At 37.3% G+C, this 22,612-nt stretch overlaps 1 protein-coding gene across 10 annotated transcripts in view; it reads left to right on the top strand.

The window, feature by feature from the left end:
• The window catches only part of LOC139963680 (uncharacterized), a 242,444-nt gene that overhangs the window by 82,592 nt on the left and 137,240 nt on the right, over positions 1-22,612 (top strand). For all 10 annotated transcript variants that reach the window (XR_011791720.1, XM_071964723.1, XM_071964715.1 and 7 more), the window contains one exon: positions 11,966-12,061. Coding sequence is in view for 7 of the 10 variants with exons in the window: in XM_071964715.1 (XP_071820816.1) it covers positions 11,966-12,041 (76 nt within the window). In the remaining 3 variants the exon portion in view is untranslated. The remainder of the gene's footprint in view (positions 1-11,965; positions 12,062-22,612) is intronic.

Consider the following 22,612-nt stretch of genomic DNA (forward strand, 5'->3'; position numbering starts at 1 on the left):
TTATTTAACTTTGATTCACATGTTAAAAACATGACAAGACGTAGGCTACATCATAACATGCGTATATAGGAACAGCAAGGGGGTAGGTGGGGTGGGGTGGGGGGGGGAGTTAGAGGAGGCAATTAAATATGAATTATTCGTTTCATATACCGGAATCTCATGGCATGTGCACGGCTCATCTTTCTAATCTTTCTCAAAATTTGTCGAAATTGCGACGAAACACTGAAATTCGTACAGTTTATGAAACACAAAATAAAATAAAACTGTTAGCAAACTGCTGATACACTAGAGAGCCTGTGTAATAGAATGTGTAAAAGTAAGTTGGCCTGACGTTTCGATCCTAGCAGGATCTTCTTCAGAGGCTGAATGACAAGTAACAGTAACAGAAGGGACAAAAACACACACAGAATACAGACAGGTTAATGAGCACGGTGAACAGAATGAGATACATGTAAGGGGATTAGTAGACAAGGGATGGAGAGAAGAAAGTTTATGAAACAGCTAGATCTTTGGACATTAATGTAATGGTTGCTTCTACAAAATTAAACTTCTTCGGAAGACCCCAAACCCGAACGATTTTCTAGGTATTTACCTCTATAACTTTACCGTGTGTTTTCACTTATACCTCCCAAATTGACATAGATTGCCTTCCTGCTTGTTGACAAAAAAAATTGAAAAATCGTTTCGAAGGTGGAATCCCAGTTGGGTTAAAACTATATGTCAAACCTGCATTTTTCTGGGCTCATTCAAAGTCCAAACCGTTAAAGATGGCTAAACGTTGAGAGCTATATGACTATATATCGAAGCAATGACCTACACACACCAAACAAAAAATATGTTCAAATTAAAATTTCGATTTTAATTCGAAACAAAAAGAGTGAAACATAGAGATATCTGTACCGTTTGTTGATTTTAACATGTACTGAAATATAGGTTTAGATAATGACACAGTTTTTTTTTTTTACATATTCCAATCCAAACGTTTTCTATTTTAATCTAATTTAATCTAAGCTAGACTAGTCTAGGCATAATCTCTAATCCGGTGTATTCAGATTAATATAATCTTAGCATCAAATAGTTCCATGTTATTCATTCTGTTCATTCGATTGATCTCGTCTAGTCTGGTCATGAGTATATGCGCTTATCAATCACAGATACACGCACGCACGCACACCCACACACGCACGCACACACGCACGCACCCACTCGCACACACCTATACACAATCGTACACTCATAAATTTGCATACACAAACGAACACAGCGATGAACAATTCAACAAGTCTCACATAACCAGCCAATGAACTTGATCACTTGGATAAAGGCAAAAATGCCCCCCCTCCCAAAAAAAAAAATAAAATAAAAAATAAAGACTGAATTTTGATATAAATGTATGCAGATATCTTGTTTTCCACGCCACCCGAACTCTCTTATCAGCAACTTTCATCTCAAGACGTTGACATAACCCCTCTCGATTCTTGTGCTCCCGGGCAAACACTGTACCGAAACACTGTCACTAACCGGTCGGCCTCTAATGTTAACATCACGTCTGTGATCACATCAGGAGAAAACTGTCCCCCAAATCAAGCTAGTATAGAGACTGGGGGAATAGCTAATTGGTAAGGTAATTCATATCAAATCATATATATATGACAAAAGTTCTTTGCCCCGTCCTATATATGTATATACGCTTGTATACTATATACAAAGAACATTTCGGTTTTTTGTTTGTTTGTTACAGGCGTCGTTTCACAAGTGTGATGCACCTGAGCTGTTAATGCATGACTTCTTGTAAGATTAATCTCTAGTGGGCTATAAGATGTGAGCCAAATTTTACAACGGTTTACCTTTATTCACTGGTAGCTTTAGTCGTTTGAAGGATTCTAAACCCTATACATGCTTCCGTGTGTACCCTATGTATGCGTCCATAAATACACATATAATATATATATATATATATATATATGTATAAACATATATATATATATATACATATATATATATATATATATATATATATATATATATATATATATATATATGTGTATATATATATATATATATATATATTTATATATTTATATATATATATATATATATAAATGTAAATGTATGTATATAAATGTATATATATGTATAAACATATATAAACATACATATATATACCTGCATACACACCTACATACACACAAACACACTCACAATCGTCGTGTTTGCCCTTTCTAACGGCTGTAACATACAACTTGATATTCTGAAGATGGAACGATTATTACCCCGAAATGAGAATTCTAAAGCGAGAAAATCGGAGGTGGCAATGAACTCTGATAAACGCACTGTCGCGACTGATGTGAATTGAGTGTGTTTCCTTCCCCCGGTCAACGAACGCTATGTCAAACGAAAGTGCAGACAGCCACCGTGTCGCGCCATTGCGCACTCCTTCCCTAGTGTGAAAGATATTTTACATATACTTATCGTCTGAATCTTTTCCAAGATAGGAATGTATGTATATATATATATAAATAAATATATATATATATATATTCAATATATATATTTGAGAAATGATCTCAAATTCGTTTCGGCAATTATATATATATATATATTGAATATATATATTGAATATATATATATATATACATAAATATATTCCTTCTAGACATACAGGTGGATATAAGAGGGGGGGGGGGGGGGACAAAGGTGAAATTAACTGGTAAGGTCAAAAAGAAAGAAAATATAATCGGGAATTGCCGAAACGAATTTGAGATCATTTCCTTCCTTAAAATGAGAGATATATATTTCAACATGTCTGGGCAATTAAATTTATTAAAATATAGTATATACTGATCGATGTGTATAGTAGATATAGATATTACCAGTGAGATATATATATATACAGTTAATAGGTGTAATAACGCACGGAGTGTTTGACTTGCGGGTCAGTGAACGCTAGACACCTTATTTTTCCCCTATCACATGATCAGGAAATCATTCTCTCTACCTATTAATATGAAAAGCCATATCCAGTTAGATTGATAGGCGCACTTGACACTTTGTCGTTTATTTCTGATTTTTTTTTTTCTTTCTCCGGAAACTTGATAACCATATCCGGTGTTTTGTTGCTCAATCTCTCTTTCAAGGGCGTGAGATGGTTTTAAGCAGCGGCCGGAGCAAGAGAAATCAGAAGTAAGAAATAGGAAAAGTTCAGTGCTTACCTCTTTGTATCTAACGAGGAAGACACCTCACGGGTGAACGGTTAAAAGAACTTCGAGCTGTTTTCCACCCCCTAAAATGGCCTACAAAATGTATCAGACGTTACAAGTTTGCTTGCTCAATTTTAGAAATGACAGTGTGATGGGGAGGAAAAGTAATACGAAAAAGAAAAGAGAAGGCAAAAAAAAAGTAAAAAAATCAAGGCAAAAATGTTCGGCCTCGCAAGAGAGGAACGCGAAGGTGCTGTTAGAGCTTGTTTGGAAGTGTGCACTTTACGAACTGTTTTGACTGTATATATATATATATATATATAGACGGGATTTACGGTGTGTAAATTTAAACATACATCCGCCGCACAGACAACGAATTAATTTCATGAATATTTATGACTAATTTGAGATGATGTGAAAACTTGTTTACGACAAATTTTCTCTCCGAAATTATACGTCTCAGTAAAACGTCCACACGATCTAAACATGATAACTTTCAAGTTATTAAATTATCTTAGGGGAGGGGAGAAGTGGCGTCGCCAGAGATTTCAATCTTGGGGAGGGGGGGCACAGGGGACACAGCACTTAATCAGGGGGACACAATGTTTATTTGTGAATGCCGTCCTGGGGGAGGGGTCTAAGGAGAGGGGAAATTTTTGATTAATTTAGGGTCCTTAGATGCAATCTGGTGCTATATTTTGCAACTTGAAGTAACTTTGTGTTCAAGAAATTTTCGGGCTTAGTCTGTCCGATATTTATGTTCTCAATTGAGGCAGATAAAGTTTTTGTTGAAGTATTTTTTTTAACACTACAAATCGCATCTGGGGGGAGGTGGTGGAGGCACATGGGGGCACGATTTGGTTTTTTTTTGGGGGGGGACACGTATCCCCAAGGCCACCCTCTGACGACAACACTGGAGGGGAGGGTGTATCGGTGGTAGTGCCGCTGGTGGATAGGGGTAGTGGTGGGGGGGGGGGGTTGTTATCTCTGTCCGGGGACTCAAATCACCGTCAGTAGGTCCCTCCATCACATGTATCATTTTCCATTACCTCGTCAGGTATGTTTTCGTAGTGGTAATGGTAGGCAGGACTGAGGCTTAGATGAGATCAACATTGGATTAAAAGATCAATAACATTTATCCATGAATAACTTATATGTTGAACGGGGTTCGGTTTAATGGGCACTGATGTGATTAGTAAGGTCTGTGCATAATAAATAGTTTATGAAATGGATGAGTGATTTGAGTGAGTGTACAGTAGTCTAGTATACAAGATATTAACTATACTTTATTGAAATATACTCAATTAGAGACAAGACTAGAGGAGAGCCAGACTAAAGCATTGATGGAATATAGCATATAGAGTAGACTAGACTATCGACTAGCCTAGAGTATAGACCAAAGAATAGATGGAATATAGAATATAGAGTAGACTAGAATATCGACTAGCCTAGAGTATAGACCAAACCATAGAGGGAATATAGTATAGTGTAGATTGGAATAAAAACTATTCTAGAGTATAGACCAAATATAGATGGAGTATAGTATATAGAGTAGACTAGAATATCGACTAGCCTAGAGTATAGACCAAACCATAGAGGGAATATGGTATAGAGTAGATTGGAATAAAAACTATTCTAGAGTATAGACCAAATATAGATGTAATAAAGTATATGGAGTAGACTAGAATATCGACTAGCCTAGAGTATGGACCAAAGCATAGATGGAATATAGTATATTGAGTAGACTAGAGTATTGAATAGCCTAGAGTAAAGACCAAAACTTGGATGGACTATAGAGTAGACTAGAGTATCGCCCAAGCTAGAGTATAGACCACAGCATTGATGGAATATAGTTTATCGAGTAGAAGAGAATATGCTAGAGTATAGACCAACACAGAGATGTTATATAGTATAGAGTATACTAGAGTATAGGCTAGCCTAGAGTCTAGATCAAAAATTAGGTGGACTATAGTATATAGTAGACTAGAATATCGACCAAGCTAGAGTATAGACCAAAGCATAGATGGACTATAGTATATAGAGTAGACTAGAATATCGCCTAGTCTAGAGATAGAGTTAACGCATTGACAAACCGTTTCCACACAAATTACAAAACCCTATCTTGAATTGTGAAGAATGGATGATTTTGTTCGGAACCGAATAGTAATCAATTTGTTTGAAATTCTATATTAAAACTGCAAAACCGAACTTGTCCGAACTTTGGGTAAACCACTGACCCCAAACCCCTCCCATCCTACAACCCCTTCCACAACCCCTCTCTTAATCCCTCTCCCAACCCCTATCTCAACCCCTCTTTTTCCACTAACCATCTTCTTCTTCTTTGCTCAATTCAATTTGCATTCCTACTTATCTGTAGCGTTCATGTAAGTTCGGCTTTTATTTTATTTATTTTTTATTTTTGGGGGATTTGCTTTATCTGTGTCAATGCCAATCCATAGCAGACGAACTCTTCTCCGTGCAACTCTCTGTAATATAATGCTGCATTTCAGGTCGACTCTTTCTGACCTTGTCGTGTTCATCTCTGTGGTATACCTTGACTTTCAAGATTATCTTGTCTTGACTACTTGAGGATCTTGCTTAGAAGCAGACATAATGAGAGATTGTGTCATGTCGATCGGCCTCTCAACTTGAATAAGCTAAATTAATTATATTCATATAAGGCAATGAGGCATACAAGGAAATACGGAGATGGTTAATTTTGATGAGTCATTAAAAAAGGGGAAAAGTCTTTGTAAACTTACCATGCACAGACATTTCACTTATCACAGAGTGACTTCTGAAAAAGTTAATTTTAACTCAATCTGTAAGCTGGTAAAAGTGGTAACAGTATTTCAAGATTTCTTTCTGATTATTAGAGTAAATTAACGAATAGGGGGGGGGGGGTGGGGAGGCTTCCAGGGGACATTTCCAAAGAGTGAACTGATCGCATTCTATAGAATTCAGTCATGCCAATTTCGTCATTCGAAGAAATCCCACGGTCAGATATTTCTATAATATATTCAACATATGAACAATGGACTGTTTATCTGTTACAAGGTCATTCGATCAAGTATACTTTATATTGTTTGTACGCATACTCCATTGTTAAAACCGTACCATGAGCTGGTCTGAGTGCATGTTGTAGCTTCCAACAAGTAGACTTTCTTATTCTATTAATGCGTATTCTTATTTTCCTTATAAACTCGAATTATACCTGCTACTTGATCGAAAAATATGTACGGACAGCAACCGGCGTCAGGATTATTCTTTTCCCCCGTAAATGTTGTGTAAGCGAACAGTTATGATAACAACATGACCCACAGTCTGAACATCTTCCTCACAAGGACAAAGCATATTCTTAATATAGGAATTGTAGTCCATTTTGCCGTTACAACCTTACGGTAGTAAAGTATCTGATTCAGTTACATGTAGAAGACACCCCCCACCCCTCCCTCACCCATATATATTGATTGGTGAGGATCACCGAGGGCACATTGGATGTAGCCTCGGTTTCACTACTTTAACACAGTGCACGATTCACCCTCATCACCCTCATCACCCTCCTCACCACCCACCACCCCTCCCCTCTCTCCACTCCACCTCCCATCCACACACACCCACACACCCAATGTCTAACCTTGCCCATATGAATTGACCCGATTCTACCTGTAATAAACTTCTGTATATAGCCTCTTTTTACCCATAATCCTCAATTTGCGGATTGAACGATAAAATGATAGATAATTTCCAACCAGGGCCCCCCACAACAGCTGTGGATGGATGGATGTATATAAGCGATCGCTCATGCTGCGAGTTGAATACCCATAACCTATCCATACCACACTGTAGTCGGTCATATCACAACGTGAACTTGATGGGAGAGCCGACCTTGACTTATGTAACAGCTGGTTTGATCTTGTGCTGATTATTTTTTTTTTGGTGATTTTTGGTCTCCTCGGGGCTGTATCTATAGTAAACTGAGGTAATGGGTTTCCCTCCACACAGGGAGGAATGCAATAATAACATACGGACAAGCACTTGGAAATTAACTGAAAAGAACTTGAGATGTGACAAAAGTGACATTTGCGACTCGACAGTTAAAGGGGTTGTCTACATCTGGCTGGTATACTCTTTTCTCCTTCGATGACAGACATCCATGTGTCAGCGTTCATATGACAGACGTATCGCACGATGGCAGACATCCATGTGTCAGCGTTCATAACACATAAGTATCGCACGATGGCAGACATCCATCCATGTGACACCGTTCCTAACACAGATATATCACACGTACACTTTACATACCTGCGACACAATGTTTCAATTTCCTTCCCTTCCGAAGATTTCTATACGCAATAAGATTCCACGACTGATTTAGGTAGGGGCTGAATCGTAGTGGAAAGGGCAGAGGCGAATGAACGATTTGATGCCATATACGATAGGAAAAGTTGTTAAGACGTCAAGTGCTGCATTATCTAAAGACAAAGTTATGGTTATAACATACTCTTGATTTGTTTGTTGTGAGTTTGAAAGGGGTGTACACCAGTAGTAGTGTTCTAATCCCCCCTGCTGAATGTAAAAAGATCACCAACTGAAGTTAGGGTGTCATTGCCCACCTGCACAGCCCCTCCGTCCCCCCCCCCCTGCGTACGCCACTGAAGTTACAGAGAACAAACATCGCTGTTAAGACGATTCCAACGTCTGAGGACACCAGTCTGTACGATTGTAGAAACTGCGTCATTCAAAGTTCAGCGTAACGCTGAGCTATCTAAAGTAAAAGACATGTTGTTAAGTGTAAGAGTTAGACGGATTCACCGCACAATACAAACCCTGTACCAACATGAATTGTTAAATGTTCGTTTTGCGTTGAATAGGCCATAGTTCGGAGGTATATACTATAGGCCTATTGAAAAATCAGGGGTGGATCAAGCAACATAAAATGAGAGGTGTGTGCCCATGGGGTCGCTGATTCCAATTTCCGTGTAAGGGGGGGGGTAATGGGTTCCTCCCCAGACAAAAAAAAATAGACGAGGGATGGTGCATTCTGGGGCATATTTAGGCTAGAAATTGAGCCTATATGTAGGCTTTCAGGACAGTTTGTGCTTATCACTACACAAGTGGGTTGAGAATTGGGTGAGGTGGGGTGGGGTGAGGGTCTAAGGAGGTGTACACCCCATAGATCCGTGTTTGAAAGTATCATCTGTTATTTTGGTCCATCCAAGGTACCTTCAGGTACGATCAAATTTAGACATAGACATTTGAAAGGTTTACAAGGAAAGAAATAAAACATTAACATTAAAAAGAAGTTTGTGGGACACAGATACTATTATTATATATTATTACATTTTATATGTAATATAGGCCTATTTTACATATGACTAATTGTTATTATTCATATTAATATTATAATTCACATTATGATTAATATGATTGATAGGATTAATATGATTAATATAATTAATTATTATTATTATTATTACTCAAATTATTATTATTATTCACATTATTATTATTATTATTATTATTCAAGGTGTTCCTTTAATCAATATGTTGCTGTGTGTTATGTGTATTGACAGGGGGTATATGAAGCTGATCACACGGATACGTTTCATTGGAATGTACATACATTGCCAATTATTTGTAAAGGATTCCTTTACACACATAGTTATCGCAACTGCCTTTAACCTTGATCGTTAACTCATATTCTTCTTGACTATGGATACGTATGTAGGATTTCCATTGCCATTGACTACGGGCATTGCTGCACATAGTCCATTTTGTTCTAAGTAATATAATCTCTCTTAACACAGAGAGAAGGCGAAGATGGTAATGAGCGGCGAGCAGAGAACTGTGAAACCCCCAAATGCGAACGCACAGTTCATTTGTTCGACAGTTTACAACTACAAATTAAAGACAATCACATCTGCGAGTATAGAATCATTGAACAAAGGGAATCATTTAGTGCGCGAAAAGAGGTTAATGACTTTCTCAATCAAGAGTTTGAGAGGAAATCATGGCGGCCCTGTGATTAATTGGACGGCATTGCACACATGATCACGTGATTCTTGGCTATGAATATACTTATAGAGCTTAAATATATATATATATATATATATATATATATATATATATATATATATATATATATATATATATATATAATGTGTAAATGATAATCTATCACACATAACAAAATTTAAAATCGTGCCCATAAACCAGTCCTGATAACTTCCCTATAATACGCTAGAAAGTACCCCACAAAACAGGTCATCTATATGGTTAACTATTCGTAATACTGCTACACCCCCATAGAACATATTGTTTTTTGATTTTTTTTTTCTTACTGAGGTTATTATGTTTCCACTATGTTGGAGAATAATTTTCACCCGGAAAATCTTTACAGGGATTTTTATTAATGGGGACACTATAGAAGCAATGTTGAGTGGCTAGAAAAGAAAATGAAAGGTAATGCAGATGACATTTTCCAAAGTACTGAGTTTTCAAACTGTTCAATTGCAAATGAGTGTTGGGTGATTTATTGACAACGCTTTGGCATTCCCCCCCCCCCCCCTCTTTCTTTCTTTCTCTATCTCTTTCTTGAAAAAGCTTTAAAAAAATGTAAATGACCTAACGTGATTAAATACGAACAAATGGGGAAATTATCCAGCGAAAATTCCATTTGTGAAGATTTGCGTGCATAACAGTTACTTTGTTATTACAAGTAATTCTAAAAGATAGGCTATAAAATACTGCAGGCAGGCATGCATGAAGGCACCGACTGACGTTATATAGCTACGGTGATTGATACCGGAACCGAACATCACGTGCGTGATCTACGAACTTTATCGCTTAAATCGACATTTTAACGGTTACCGCGCCTTTTCAATATTGTATCAAGTTCGATCGATTTGGGGATGGGGTGGGTAGGGGGGGGGGCGGTAGGTAGGATACAACTTCTCAATGAGAAGGACCTAAATCTCGATTAAATCTTCACATCTTATTTATAAAAGCATATACCAGATGTTTGCGCTGGGCATGTACATATAGGTAGACAGGGAAATGGGTAGGTAGGGACGGGGGGGGGCGGTGTGGTGAAAGGGAGGGAGATATTTTCTTTTTGTTTGTCACAAGCATCCATATCACGTGAGATAAAAGAAAATTAGATTTGCTTCGCCTTCAATTTGGCGAGATAATCTGTTTGTTTAAAAAGAGAACATTTTTCCCCCCAGTTTTTCCTCGTCACTGATATGTCATGACATGCTATGAATAATGTATAACATTTATAGAGGTATCGGCGATACCGCTGTCCTCTCTATCACCATCAATTACAACGTATCATTCCATATGAAGATAATATACACACACAAAAAAGGGGGAGGGGACGATTTGGTTTGATAATAACCCCCCATTTCGCTTTCTCTACTCCATGCATCATTTAAAACTGATGTCATTTATGTTATACTCACAAGAATCACCCGATGAAAACGCAATTTTAAGGGCTCCCCTGTTTAAACTTGTCAAGTTCGAAATAAGACTAAGATTGATACTGCTAAATAAAGGGGCATTTGTAAACAGAGTTCTGGTGATGTACTTACAAGAATGATGGATGCTTAAAAAGGACATTAATCTAAGACCAAGGCGACAGTGTCACGAACAGCATCACGTCTCTTGTCCGGGCTCCCGAGAGGACAAAACATAAGGAAAAAGCATCTCTATTCAAATTCATCTCATGTGGATGTACTTTTTTATTTCTTTTTTTTTGGGCCGTTCGCACTTTTTATATATCTATTTATATGTATATGTAAAGCTTTTCTCTGGCATGCCTTCAAATTTTTCTTCATTAGAATTTCTTTTTAATTATGATCTTTATCACAAGGCCCCTAGGCTTCGGACCTTGAACGCCCAGACACAAGTTCATTAACCCGCAGTTGCCCGTAGGAATGTTTCTGAAATTCGTCGCCACGCTCCAATCAGATTATTTTCCCTTTCTCTATATACCGTGCATTATGATGATGCCAAAATAATGTCTGCAATAAGATTTTCAATGAGAATTTTTCCCTGATGGGGAAAAGTAATAATCTTTTTGTTTCCATGCACCTCGGCATGATGTATATTAACAATGATTATGATGGTACTGGTCTATGTGTTTTTGTCTTGTAATTAAAAAATAATTAACAATTATTTCACTTGCGTGTTTTTTTTTGGGGGGGTGTGGGGGTTTGTGAGGGAAGTTGAAGGGATTGTTAATATTCATATTATAAAGACAGACGCGAAGATTCAACAAATATATTATCAATAACAGATCAATAGTACAAAATTTCTTTGTCTAGAGTGATGTTTTAGCGAGATGGTCAAGTTTGGAACTTATTTTGCTGCGGTTCTTTAAAAATGGGAATCAAAGTTTGATGGAGCTTCAAAAAAAAAAAAGACCATATAGGAAGCTTGTATTAATTAATGTTATCGTTATATCATACAGGAATAACTGCTATGCTGTATTTCAATGAGGACGAAGTGTTCGATAAATTAAATATTAACGGTTTCTAGTGATTTTCTTAAAATAATTCTATTTAGTATATGTTCTTTTCCCATTAGAAGGAAACGGTAAATACATTTTCCATGTGTTTTGTATACGTGCTTTCTTTCACTGATATAAAAACAAATATCTTTGTCCTCTTTTAAAAACCTGTTAATATTCATTTCATGAAAACTATAGTAAATCAGTGATTTTTACTCACAAGATATTCCTCCCTTCTTTAACTTTCCAGGGGCTTAGAAACCAATCCAGGCTTAGCAGTCCAGATGTTTGAGTTTTGTTTCCCTTTTCTCATCATCCCGCATTGACTTGGCCTTCATTTTCAGCGGTGAGTAAACTCTTAGTCTTTACCTCCTCTTGTCGTCTGTTAATTGACCTCCTTTTCCCGCCAAAAAACAGGTTGTGTCATGGATTCCAATTTTCCTTTCTGCTTTATCTTTTGCCTAGGATTAACTCTGTTTTTTAGGAATCATGTTGCATAAATTGCTTTAAAATGAATGACAAAAAAGAAGCTTGATTTGTGGAGAGGGAAAAGAAGCCCTTATATTTCCAGTTGTGAAATGTTTTTTTGGGGGGAAACTAGGTTAGGCCTCCATCTGTAATTTTGGGATTTGAACACGTTGACGCATACCGCTTGATACTATCGAAAAACATCGTAAAACATAAAGAAAACCCATCATAAAGCGAACAGTGGTTACTTTCAATTTGGGCCAGGCGAAACAGTCAACCTAGTTTTCAATATATCTATCTATATATCTATCTATGCACGCTGCAACTAGGCCAGGGTAAAGTTGATTGTACATGCCAAGATATAGACTATACCCTCTACTCGACTTATATATCAGTGGTTAACGATGCGGGGTCACGTGATCAAAGGACGGTGACACTTGTGGGGTAGCAACAGAATCACGACAAAGGGGGTCACCCGCTGACCCGCATGGTTCGATTCTCGGATTTGTCAACCCCAAACGTGGGGGTTTTATCCGTATAGGAGTATATTTCGGGGGAGGGGGGGTCGGGGAAATTCTCCCTAGAGGAGAGAATCATTAACGTATTAATTAACACAACATAACTTGGAACATGAATGTTGGTTTCCTGTACTTTCGACTGTATTTTAACCACGGTAGCCTATGCTATATAGGTTTGTATGTTACTGTGTATAGGCTACGTCCACATTTTTGAGTTGGTTCTATATAAATTAATACATCTGGTTCATGCTGCAGTAACTGCATGTTCGCGATGTATCTTTAATGCGATAAATAATATTGTCATTATAACCTGTATGCTTTCAGTTCTAAGATATCCAATTGATTGCATTAATGAATAACCAAATGATAACGTATTCAAGTGGCAACCTTGGTTACATGGATTTATCAAAATAAATAAGGGGAAATTGCGATGGGCTTTAAACAAGTTCATGGAGTCGTGTGCCACAAGACCATTAACATCATTCGTTGCTGACTTACATGTCGTATCATAACGTTTGCACTCTAAACATCACTGTATTGTTATCTAAAGAATGGATGAAGGAATACAGGAATGCCTGAATGTACGATCGGGTGAATGAATGAATGAATGAATGAATGAATGAATGAATGAACGAATGAATGAATGAAGCAATGAACGAATGAACGAACGAACGAACGAACGAACGAACGAACGAACGAACGAACGAACGAACGAACGAACGAACGAACGAACGAACGAACGAACGAACGAACGAACGAACGAACGAACGAACGAACGAACGAACGAACGAACGAACGAACGAACGAACGAACGAACGAACGAACGAACGAACGAACGAACGAACGAACGAACGAACGAACGAACGAACGAACGAACGAACGAACGAACGAACGAACGAACGAACGAACGAACGAACGAACGAACGAACGAACGAACGAACGAACGAACGAACGAACGAACGAACGAACGAACGAACGAACGAACGAACGAACGAACGAACGAACGAACGAACGAACGAACGAACGAACGAACGAACGAACGAACGAACGAACGAACGAACGAACGAACGAACGAACGAACGAACGAACGAACGAACGAACGAACGAACGAACGAACGAACGAACGAACGAACGAACGAACGAACGAACGAACGAACGAACGAACGAACGAACGAACGAACGAACGAACGAACGAACGAACGAACGAACGAACGAACGAACGAACGAACGAACGAACGAACGAACGAACGAACGAACGAACGAACGAACGAACGAACGAACGAACGAACGAACGAACGAACGAACGAACGAACGAACGAACGAACGAACGAACGAACGAACGAACGAACGAACGAACGAACGAACGAACGAACGAACGAACGAGTGAGCGAATAAATGAATGAGCGAATGATTTAGACTATTTTTAAACAAGTTCAAAAGTTGTATATACTCTCAAATTGCATGTACACTCTTTAGTTATTATGAAATACATCAGGTGCCTCTGACATCCGAATCAGTTAATAACGTCACACGGAGTCTGAGGGGAAAAAAGGAAGTAAAAAAAAAAAAAAAAACACACGTAATAATCATTTGATTAATAACCCTATAAAATTTCATACATAAGTCACTTTGCGGCCTTTCCAATATTATTTCTTGACAATATCAATGCAAAAAAACATAAAACTCTACACCAAACATCAAAATATTACAAAGAAATATCTGTAGGACATGTGTGAGAATTTTGATATTGCAGACCGGCGGTTCATCGTCTCGGGTACAAATCTAGTCCCGTCTCCTTTTGGCAACTTGCTCCAACTGGATGCATATTTTTATTTTTTTTTTAATTGAAAGTCTGGATTCCTTATTGAATGATCATCAAAAATGTGACACATGTTTTATTTGCCCACATTTTAAAAGACTGACCCCTAGTATCATGTTCAACTTTATTTCCTTTCCATGATGAGACCCAACAATAACGCCTCTCTCAGTTGTAGCTTTGGTGATGCCCTCAGAAAACTTTCCTTCCTCGGAGGGGATGATAAACACATCGACATCCGATTATCTCAATTCTGATTGGTTCCTTTAACTTACATCAATTCCATGTACTAGTCAACTTTAACCATCAGACATCACCCTATTTCATTGCTTATTTTCTTTGCGAATTTTAAGATTATCAGATTTTTTTTTTTTTTTTTGATTCTTTAGAAATGAGAGTAAAAACCTAGATTTTTCTTGTCGAAATTAGGCCAACGCCCCTCGCGGGGGCCTTGTTTCTGTTGAGCGCGTGCCCTGCGTGCCTTGACGTACAACCCTCTAATCTCTAGTCATCAGTGTTATTGTGATTACACCTGATGATGATCTGTGGAGAGGTACGCAGGGTTATCGCCTAGCGGAACTGACATAAATGACAGAAACATAAAATTAAATCGAAGATGAAGATGAAGAAGAAAAATAAAAAATAAAGAAGCCGATCAACTAGCAAGGAAAAGCTTGAAGCAATTTTTGTTTTTTACCTTTCAAGGAGGTTAATAACATTTCTTTTGTTTTGACAAGAAAAATTCCAATTTCCTATAAAATATCGCTAAAGAATCTTTCCTATTGTATTTTTTCCGTGAAAAACTTCAGGACGGTATTTTAGACGTTTTCTCCTTCCGGGAGTCTGAATGGCGGGGGGGGGGGGGGGGGTGGGGAGTCAGAGACGGACTGGACCAGTGGCGGGTAATCGGGCTGTGCCGGAGGGTCCAGATCAATTTGGGGGGGGGGGTGGCATGAGTCATAGCCTTTATTATCGAATCCGGTTGTTAGTGCGCTTGCGCGTACAACTTTTGTTCCACGTTGTGTGTCTTATCCAAGTAAGATATATGTGTAAGTTTGTATTAGTGAATTTGAAGGTCGAGTACCCCTCCCTCCCCCTTCACTTTGTTACTGCTCGCTAGTCTAGGGACGCAATGACCAGTTTTGACCGCGGTCCAGACCGGTGTCAGCCCTTCCCCGGGGTGGGGGTGTGGGAGGCGAGATAACGACAAGGAGGGATAAAGCTTATTAATATACATTTGTGAAACGTTATAGTATATAGACTATACCTCTCCTTTCTAAAACAAGTCTTCTATATGATAATGCCTCATTGTCTCCCCTCCTCCCCTCCTCCCCTCCTCCCCTCCTCCCCTCCTCCCCTCCTCCCCTCCTCCCCTCCTCCCCTCCTCCCCTCCTCCCCTCCTCCCCTCCCGCCATATTGCGGGCTACCACGGAACCACACCAGCCAATGACAGTAATTTTCAGTAAATATTCAGTAAATGACAGTATATATTCTGTATTCTGTATATATTCTGTATTCTGTATTTCCAATGTATCAGTTATTGTTGCAAAATGTATACGAAACGTAATTGGAATGAAAATTGAGTCGATGACAATCTAACAGGATGTAAACTAAACTTGTTGATTGTTGTTTTGGCTTTGGTCACTTTTTAAGCGAGGTCATCGAACGATCCTGATTTACCTCGCAAAAGTCACAAAGATAGAAACACCAATAGGCCAATTGTAACGTGGTCGTCATGGAGAGTCCTCGATATGGGGCATGAGGGGGGGGGGGGGGTCGAGGGGAAGGACATGGCGGGAGCGTAAGGGCTATATTCAGGGTTCAAAAGAGTCAGACAATTTTCAGGCATCATGACATATAAACGCGCCGAAGAATTGCTGAGGGTGTTTGTGGGTGCGAGCCTCTCGAGTACAAAACGTAGACTGGCCTTATATAACAAAGGATATACACAATGGAATACTACAGATTATTACGTAATACCCTTTAACGTAACATATACTGGTGTGCAGGAATTACGCATGACAATAACATAACCTACATAATTAATATACAACAATAGACTGACTATACTTGACAGTATCTATATAGGCCTATATATAAATATGGAAGATATTATTATCGTTATATGTTTACGACAATTAGATATTACGAATAATATATAGTGAAAAGCCGACGGTTCATAAAGGGGGAAAAACAAGGATCAAACTCTGATTCCTGCATTTCGAAGAAGAAGAAGAAGAAACATCATATTGTGTGATATGATAATGTGATAAACGTGGCACTATCCCGACGAAAAATTGCGTTATGAAGGCTTTTAATATGGTTTTAAGGAAGAAAAGAGGAAGAAAAACAGGTGTTGAAAATGGATGAATAATTCAAGCTATTACAAAATATGGTGACTGTCAGTGGATTAAACGCTGTGCTATATGGACACGATTTCTCCCTTTGGGCACACCCCCCCCCCCGTCTTGTGAAACCCTTACTCCTTTTTTACCCATTGTCTAGCTATTACCTATATATACAGCCTATAGCCGCCACCATCAGGGTTTCTTGGCCTAGATTAGCTGTCGCCCTAGTTTCACCTTTACTCAGCTTGTAGGGTGACTATGCATCAATGTCCGGGCGAGTATTTACCTCTTTTAGCCGGAAGCCTCCCGTCCTTGAACTTGATGGAATTGCATAAGGAGAACTCTAACCCATTTATACGCCGAGATACGATCTTTATCCAGCGCTTTTGCCGCACACTGCGGTAAAATTTCATAACTGAAGGCTAAATTCGTAAACATCCTTAGCAGAAATAGGTCTTGTAATTGGGTCTCGAGATATATAATGCATGCGCTCAAAACTCAACGTACAGCCGTCCGGAATAAACCCCGTCATATCTAGGCCATCTCATTTTTCACGACCCAGTAATATTGTGCATTTATGGCCAGCGCATTACACACGCACACACATATACATTTAATATGATACAGGGTTACGTTATGTCAGCGTCGATTTCCATTCAAAAAAGAAAAAAAAAATGTGTTTTATCAGTTTTTGGTCGTGAAGTTGATCAGTTGATGCACAAAACGGATTGAATTGGGAAAAAAAGTTTTTTTTTGTATTATTATTTTTGTATTTATTATTCGTATTATTTATCTTTGCTTTCGTGTTTATTGATTGAAAGCCCTCCCTGTGTTATGTATACAGTTAGATGGATGCTGGACTGTATTTCCCTGTTGACGTTTGCGGTGTTTAAATGAGACCAGAAGTATACTTGTGAAAAACACGATGTTGACCCAATTATTATCTCCCATAGTCTGGTTTTTATTTTTAGATGTCATGAAGGTTAAACGTCGATTCGAATGGAAAAAAAAATGATTTGACTAGTCCAATTTCTATATTAATAATATATTATATATTTATAAATTAAATGTTTGATGTGGAAAATGCACTTTTTCATTGAACATATTTTTTTGTCATTGATCGTAACTATTTTTAAATGAAAATAAGTATAATGACTGACGTATATATATATATATATATATATATATATAAATAAATATATATATATATATATATATAAATATATATATATATAAATATATATATATATATTATATATATATATATATATATATATATACATAGACAAAAGCGATTGCTCTTATACAAAACCGATAGGCGTAGGCCGTGATGAGACTGTAGGAGGGGATAATGTAGAAAGCGATGAATAAGGACGGGTCAGGAATGAATGCAAGTGATGGCGCCATCTTTACTTTCGTCGAAACAAATCAATCCTGTTAGACGATTGTCTGTCCCGCTATGTTTTGAGTTTAAGCTGAGTTGTTCTGCTTTGTTTAAGAGAGGTTTTCTTTTCCCTTTTTGCCCATTTCATTTCTTCCCCCCCCCCCCCCACCAGCCTCCTTCCCCCCTCGAACCATGACGCTCACTTTCAAAAAAGGTCAACGACAGGATGGTAAAATAACAAACATTTTCTTTGTCTGGTCTGTAGCGATCGGTTTTTATTTGAGGTGTTCATGACAGCCGAGGTTCGGACATGTAAGTAATTAAGCGCAATTAACCGAATTTCAGGTAGGAGATGGTTATTTTAACTTACCCTCTTTTCAAATGATTAACCTATATTTCTTTGTTAAAGTTATTTGACCGCGGGATCTAAGAACAGATCCCAAAGGAATCAGATTTTGACCATAAATGGTCATTTTGTCCTAATTTGTTTAAACCTATTTAACAGAAAGCCAGGAATCAACATATATAACAACGAGGTTTTTTTTGTGTTTTTTTTTTTACTTCTCCTTTTACTTCTTCTCTCCCTCTCACCCTCTCCTCTTCCATTTTGCCTCTAAAAGATGTACCATCTGCAAAAATTATGCAAATTAAGATGTCAAATTTCTTTCTTCCCTTTGGCAAGAGGCGCAAGGGGAAGTTGTTATAGAGTGCAGTGCGACCTACCTTACATAACCAAAGCAAGTCGATACACACAGGAAGTACAAACGAAGTCACCCCCAAATAGTTCGGCTGTTGTTGGGAATTACATATAGTGACAAAAACAACTTTCCAAAAAGTTCTTAAAACTATAATGAACGGACATGAGCAGTAATGAAGTTAAAAGGTCTTATATTACTTGGAGTAATAGCGATATCGGTGAAGTAGTCACGTGTCATGTAGTGGATGATAGTAGTAGCCATAGTAACGGGCTTCTTTATTGCACAATATAGCCTACTTACCTTTCTTAAACACTTATTTTACGCTCATCGAACGACGACGGCGACATATATACTTCCCGTGCGATTTCGGCGCAGGTGAACAGAGGTCGAAAATCGTCTTTATTTGGGGGAACTTTTAATATGTTTTGCCAAAGGAAACATTTACTATAGAAGATAATTCTATTGTTTATAATCAGATTAATTGCGCATGCTCAGCGACTGAAAAATGTAGGTAACACCAAAATGGGTTGGGTGGGTGGTGGTGGTGTTGCGAATGTTCCTTTTGCAAGATATATGGTTACTCCGAGTTTCTTAGTACAAACGATTGTGGATTACTTATCGACAAACTTTTCTTTTCTCTCGTCCACTCCCACATCCAACAACAAAAATGAAAATAAAAAAAGATGATAATATCGATCGAATATAATTTACGAAATAAATAGTTACCATATCGAATGGATGAAACTATATTACGAACTGCCCGAGTATCGATGTACAAGGTGTAATTTTGTTCCCTATATTATATTACAAAGTGAAAGAAAAATATTCTGAAATTCATTTATTTACTTGATGATAGTCCTAGATGATTATAAAAAAAAAAATAAAAAAAAATCGGCTCTCCATAGTTACTTTTGTCCCCCTTTAAGCCCAACAAAATAAATGAAAAAAAAAAAAAAAAACCGAGTTATTTGCTCTCTCTGTTGTTTAAACTCTTTGTTTCGTTTTGTGATAATTCAGTTGTAGTCCTGAATCACGTGGATTTATATTCTGAGCGATAAAAAGAAACAGATAATATTTTTTTGTAATAATAATAATAATAATAATAATATAATAATAAATAGGAATCATAATAATAAATAGTAATCATCATAATAATAATCATAATCATAAATATAAAAGTAGTTCGGCTACCCACTTTGATTTTTCTATATTTCTATATGTATTCTGTTTTTATATATGTAAATGAGTGTAGCAAATATTAGTATTGTAAGCTATATGTTATTTTGTCTTCACATAAGTTCTATGAAATGTTTTAAACCATATTTTTACAACTGTTAGAAACTAAATACCATCGCAATATTAAATGAGCATATTCCTAAAAGTTCACGGCTTTAGTCCTACATATTCAAGCTAAATATTATAACCTCTCTCTCTCTATCGCTCGCCCTTCTTCTAATATATATACGTAATAACTGTGCATGAATCCATGCTCTTGCGATGCACTCCATTTTTTTTTCTTTTTTTGTCCCATCCTATATTTTTTTCTGGTCATGAACTGCCAAGCTTAGGAATAATATTAAGCGGGCATTGCCTCCAAAAACGCTATGAATGTTTAATGAGTCCCCTTCGTCGTAGTTTGTCGCAGAGTTTTTTTCTATCTCTTTCTGTCCTACTTAATATGACGTCAGTATTATTTTTATCAATCACGTGATCCCTATGACCCAATTCCATCTCTAAGTCTTCTTTAAGCGGCTACCGTATATTGGGAACATTTCCAAACAGTTATGAGATGACAGACGCGATAAATATATACATATATATATATATATATATATATAAGTATATATAAGTATGTATATATATATATATATATATATATAAATATATATATATATATGTATATATATATATACATATACATATATATATATATGCATATACATATATATATATATATACATACATAACAAATATGCTTCTTTTTCTTGGCCAACATTTATTTCAATATACTTTCCGCAAAGTAACAACAAATATCGTCTGTTTCTCAAACAGACACAAGGAAATTGAAGCAAACAGGTATAACCTGCTACATTTTATGCAAAACTAATAACTAAAGTATTTTAACATTAATCTTGCTACTCAAATAACATTCGGCACCCGCCAAAAGTAGACCTTAAAATGCTATAAAGAAAAGGCCCAGGAGAATTGTAATTACTTAATTGCTTTACTACCTGTAATGCAAATTTAAATATATATAGAAACTCATTCACATTTAAATTATCATTTTGTAACTGTTGGAAACTCTGAAAAATGTAGTATTTAATTTGAAAGATGAGAAAGTTCAATGGATGCTTCAGCAAAAGTTGATATCCTAGAAAATATCTTTTTTTTATTGGAAAAAACGAACTGTCTATAAATAATCCTTTGCTCGACGTCCAAAATAAAATTAGAACTTACATTACATTCCCATAACATATATGCTGATATGTTAATGAACCTGACCTTCACTAGTCCATATAGAGCTACAAACGACGTACACTACATAATTGCCAACGGAAGTCGTTTAAGATGCGAATCCCTAAAAATGTTGTGTATTTTCTACAGAGCTTACCCCAGTTAACAGAGATGCAATGTTACCGCTATATATTTCTGGCCTAATTTGCGGTCCAATGAAGACTATTTTTAGCATCACCTATATATAACGACCTGTTGAAAGCAATAACATTTTGTGTGACAAGGAAAACCTGCGCGTAATGTTTTCAATTCCCTGTGCCCGGTTATACAGCAAGCGTTGAACATAACATTAATAGCGTGTTATACAAGCAAACAGGAAGAACTCTTGCCGGTGTGACAGTACAGAGTGTCCCCCTGTACAAAGTGTCTCCGCGGACACTTTGTACCAGCATATTTAGTCCGGTCGGACATTATCTGCTGAAAATTGTGTCCCACCCTCACAGCAAATATAGTCCCACCGGACGAAATGTCCTGGTACAGAATGTCCGCAAATACTTCATAGCATATTTTGTCCCGCATAAAATTTAAGCATTTCGATATTCAAAAGGCAATTGAGTTCATTATATCAATAATTAGAGCAGATGCATACGTCAGAGTTAAATGTTACAGGAAATAAATGAGACGTTGTGCGTTGCTGCAAAACAAAAAATAGAACGGGAAAAAAAGAAGAAAAAGAAACAAGTCTTCCATCTGTAGAAGATGTTAATCATGTTTTTGTTGTGATTGCTGCTATGTTATCCTCCGTATATGTTGCATTTTGTATTCGGCAACTACATTGCGTTCATAGTCATCTTTACAGAGGGAGAGATAGTATAAACCTAACTTCCTCCCCCAACGGAGGGCGGGTACGGGATAGGTAATGCAACAGCTACAACAAAATATGATAATTGCAGAGGTAAAATATTACGAACTTTAGGAGTCCAAACTTCATTTTTTCCGTATTTCCCTGACACACAGTGGGTAAGTTTTGGCAAGTATGGTAACTGTACTTCATGGGTCTACGAGAGTTGCCTAGCCAATATGAAATTTCATCCGTGCGTAAAGCTCATTATAGGACGGGAAGTTACCGAGAGTGTTTTCAAGTTACATCCTAAATGAAATCGGCAACGCTATATACAAAGCTCAGGCCCATACACATAATTTTGAGTGCA

The sequence above is a fragment of the Apostichopus japonicus genome, chromosome 22 (assembly GCF_037975245.1).
Source record: "Apostichopus japonicus isolate 1M-3 chromosome 22, ASM3797524v1, whole genome shotgun sequence".
Lineage (NCBI taxonomy): Eukaryota > Metazoa > Echinodermata > Holothuroidea > Aspidochirotida > Stichopodidae > Apostichopus > Apostichopus japonicus.